At 34.5% G+C, this 1,963-nt stretch overlaps 1 protein-coding gene across 1 annotated transcript in view; it reads left to right on the top strand.

The window, feature by feature from the left end:
* rhot2 (ras homolog family member T2) overlaps nucleotides 1-1,963 on the top strand; it is a 25,416-nt gene that overhangs the window by 6,618 nt on the left and 16,835 nt on the right. The window contains exons 9-11 of the mRNA XM_016237868.1: nucleotides 1,143-1,251; nucleotides 1,342-1,462; nucleotides 1,546-1,630. Coding sequence (XP_016093354.1) covers nucleotides 1,143-1,251; nucleotides 1,342-1,462; nucleotides 1,546-1,630 — 315 coding nt within the window. The remainder of the gene's footprint in view (nucleotides 1-1,142; nucleotides 1,252-1,341; nucleotides 1,463-1,545; nucleotides 1,631-1,963) is intronic.

The following is a 1,963-nucleotide window of genomic DNA, read 5'->3' as shown; positions in this document are numbered from 1 at the left end:
AAGCTGAATGGGATAAATGTACAACAAACAAACTATACAAAATCAGTCCTGTAGTTGGTGTAAAACGTTGTGCCCACTTTGAAAATCGATGTGATCATATTGTCTACACTCGCTGCCGAATAGGACATTGCAGACTAACCCATAGTTCTCTGTTAGCAGGTGAAGATCCTCCTTTATGTTCTTTGTGCCAGAATCCATTATCTTTGAAGCATATTTTTATGGATTGTAATAGTTGAAAGTCTGTCAGAGCTCTTTATTTTTCTGTTGACTTTTATGGAAAGATTTTTAATGAAGTAAGGCCAGATTTAGTTTTAGAATTGGTATCTGAGATCAAATTTAAAAACTTAATTTAACTTAACTAACCTCGTTCTCACCATGAATATAGCCGAGGTAGCTCGCATGGTGTTAAATCATAAACAAACAAACAAACAATTGAGGCCTTTATTAAGAATTTTAAATGGGTTTATTAAATCAAAGAATTTTGTGTTGTTTTGTTGTCTTTAAGTGATATTTTTGTTTTATGTACTATTTTAGTATTTATCAGTATTATTATTTTCAAATATACTGTAGTTTATATTTTAGTATTTTTGTTATTTTATTTGTAGTGCTTTTTTGTAATATTTCTATTTAGATTTGAGTTTTTTTCAGTTTTACTGTTTCAATCTAAACTAATTTTATTTCAGTTAATTGCACATTTTTAATAAAATAAAAAATTTTCTGAACTTGAATAAAAAATTTTTTTTATTTCAATTAATGAAAATTATTATTTTTTTGTATTCTTTGTTAACATTTCTGAATTAAAAAAAATGTTTTCCAATTAAAAATGATTTTTTTTATAGTTTTAGTTAACACTATTTCAGCTGGTTTGTTATATCTGTATCGCGCTCTCTCTCTCTCTCTCTCTCTCTCTCTCTCTCTATATATATATATATATATGTATTATATAATACCATTAAAATCTTTTTTTCCCCCTCATAGTTAACAAATTAATACATTGTAGTTACTTTTTCATTCATTCTCCGAACCGATTGTCCTGTGAAGCGTTGTTAATTGCTTATAATTAAACATTAAGTAAACATATTCATTGAAATAATATGCATAAATACTACTATTGATTTGTATGAAAATGTTTGTGTGTGTAGAAATTGTGTTTCGGGAATCCACTGGCTCCTCAGCTCCTCAGGCACGTGAAGACAGTCGTGTGGAAGAACACCAGTGATGGAGTCCAGGACAACGGACTCACACTCAACGGTAAAACGGTAACAGCATATATTCATATTTTGACATCATAATTAATGATGATCACTCACTCTTTCACATGTGTTTGTGTGTTTTCCGTAGGTTTCTTGTTCTTGAACACTCTCTTTATCCAGAGGGGACGTCATGAAACCACCTGGACCATCCTGCGTAAATTCGGCTACGACGACACGCTCGAGTTGACCGATGACTACCTCTACCCACCGTACGTCTGTGCATGTGAGAGCATGTGAGTGCACGAACAAAAGCCAGTATTGAAGTGACCTATATATGTGTGTGTGTTTGCAGGTTACGAGTATCGGTGTGTTGCACGACGGAGCTGAATCATCTGGGTCATCAGTTCCTCCAGAAGCTGTTTGATAAGTATGACGAGGTGAGCTCGCACATCTGATCCTCTAATGAACTTTGCGTGATTAGAGGTTCGTCAGGCTGATGCTTGCGACTCTCCTCCTGCAGGATAAAGATTCAGCTCTCTCTCCTGCTGAGCTGAAGAATCTATTTAGTGTTTTACCCTACATGCCCTGGGGCCCGGAGGTGTACAGTAACGTCCCCCTATCAGACGACAACTACATCTCACAGCACGGGTACTTCTGCCAGTGGATGTGAGTCAAAATAGATCATTTTTCTCACTGGGAGTCACTTTAATGTGTCATTAAAAAAAATTATTTCGCTTTTGATGATGATATTCTGGTGGGTATTAATATAC

Source organism: Sinocyclocheilus grahami, unplaced genomic scaffold, assembly GCF_001515645.1.
Source record: "Sinocyclocheilus grahami isolate Dianchi unplaced genomic scaffold, SAMN03320097.WGS_v1.1 scaffold19.1, whole genome shotgun sequence".
NCBI classification, from domain to species: domain Eukaryota; kingdom Metazoa; phylum Chordata; class Actinopteri; order Cypriniformes; family Cyprinidae; genus Sinocyclocheilus; species Sinocyclocheilus grahami.
This window is presented reverse-complemented; position numbering and strand designations above follow the sequence as displayed.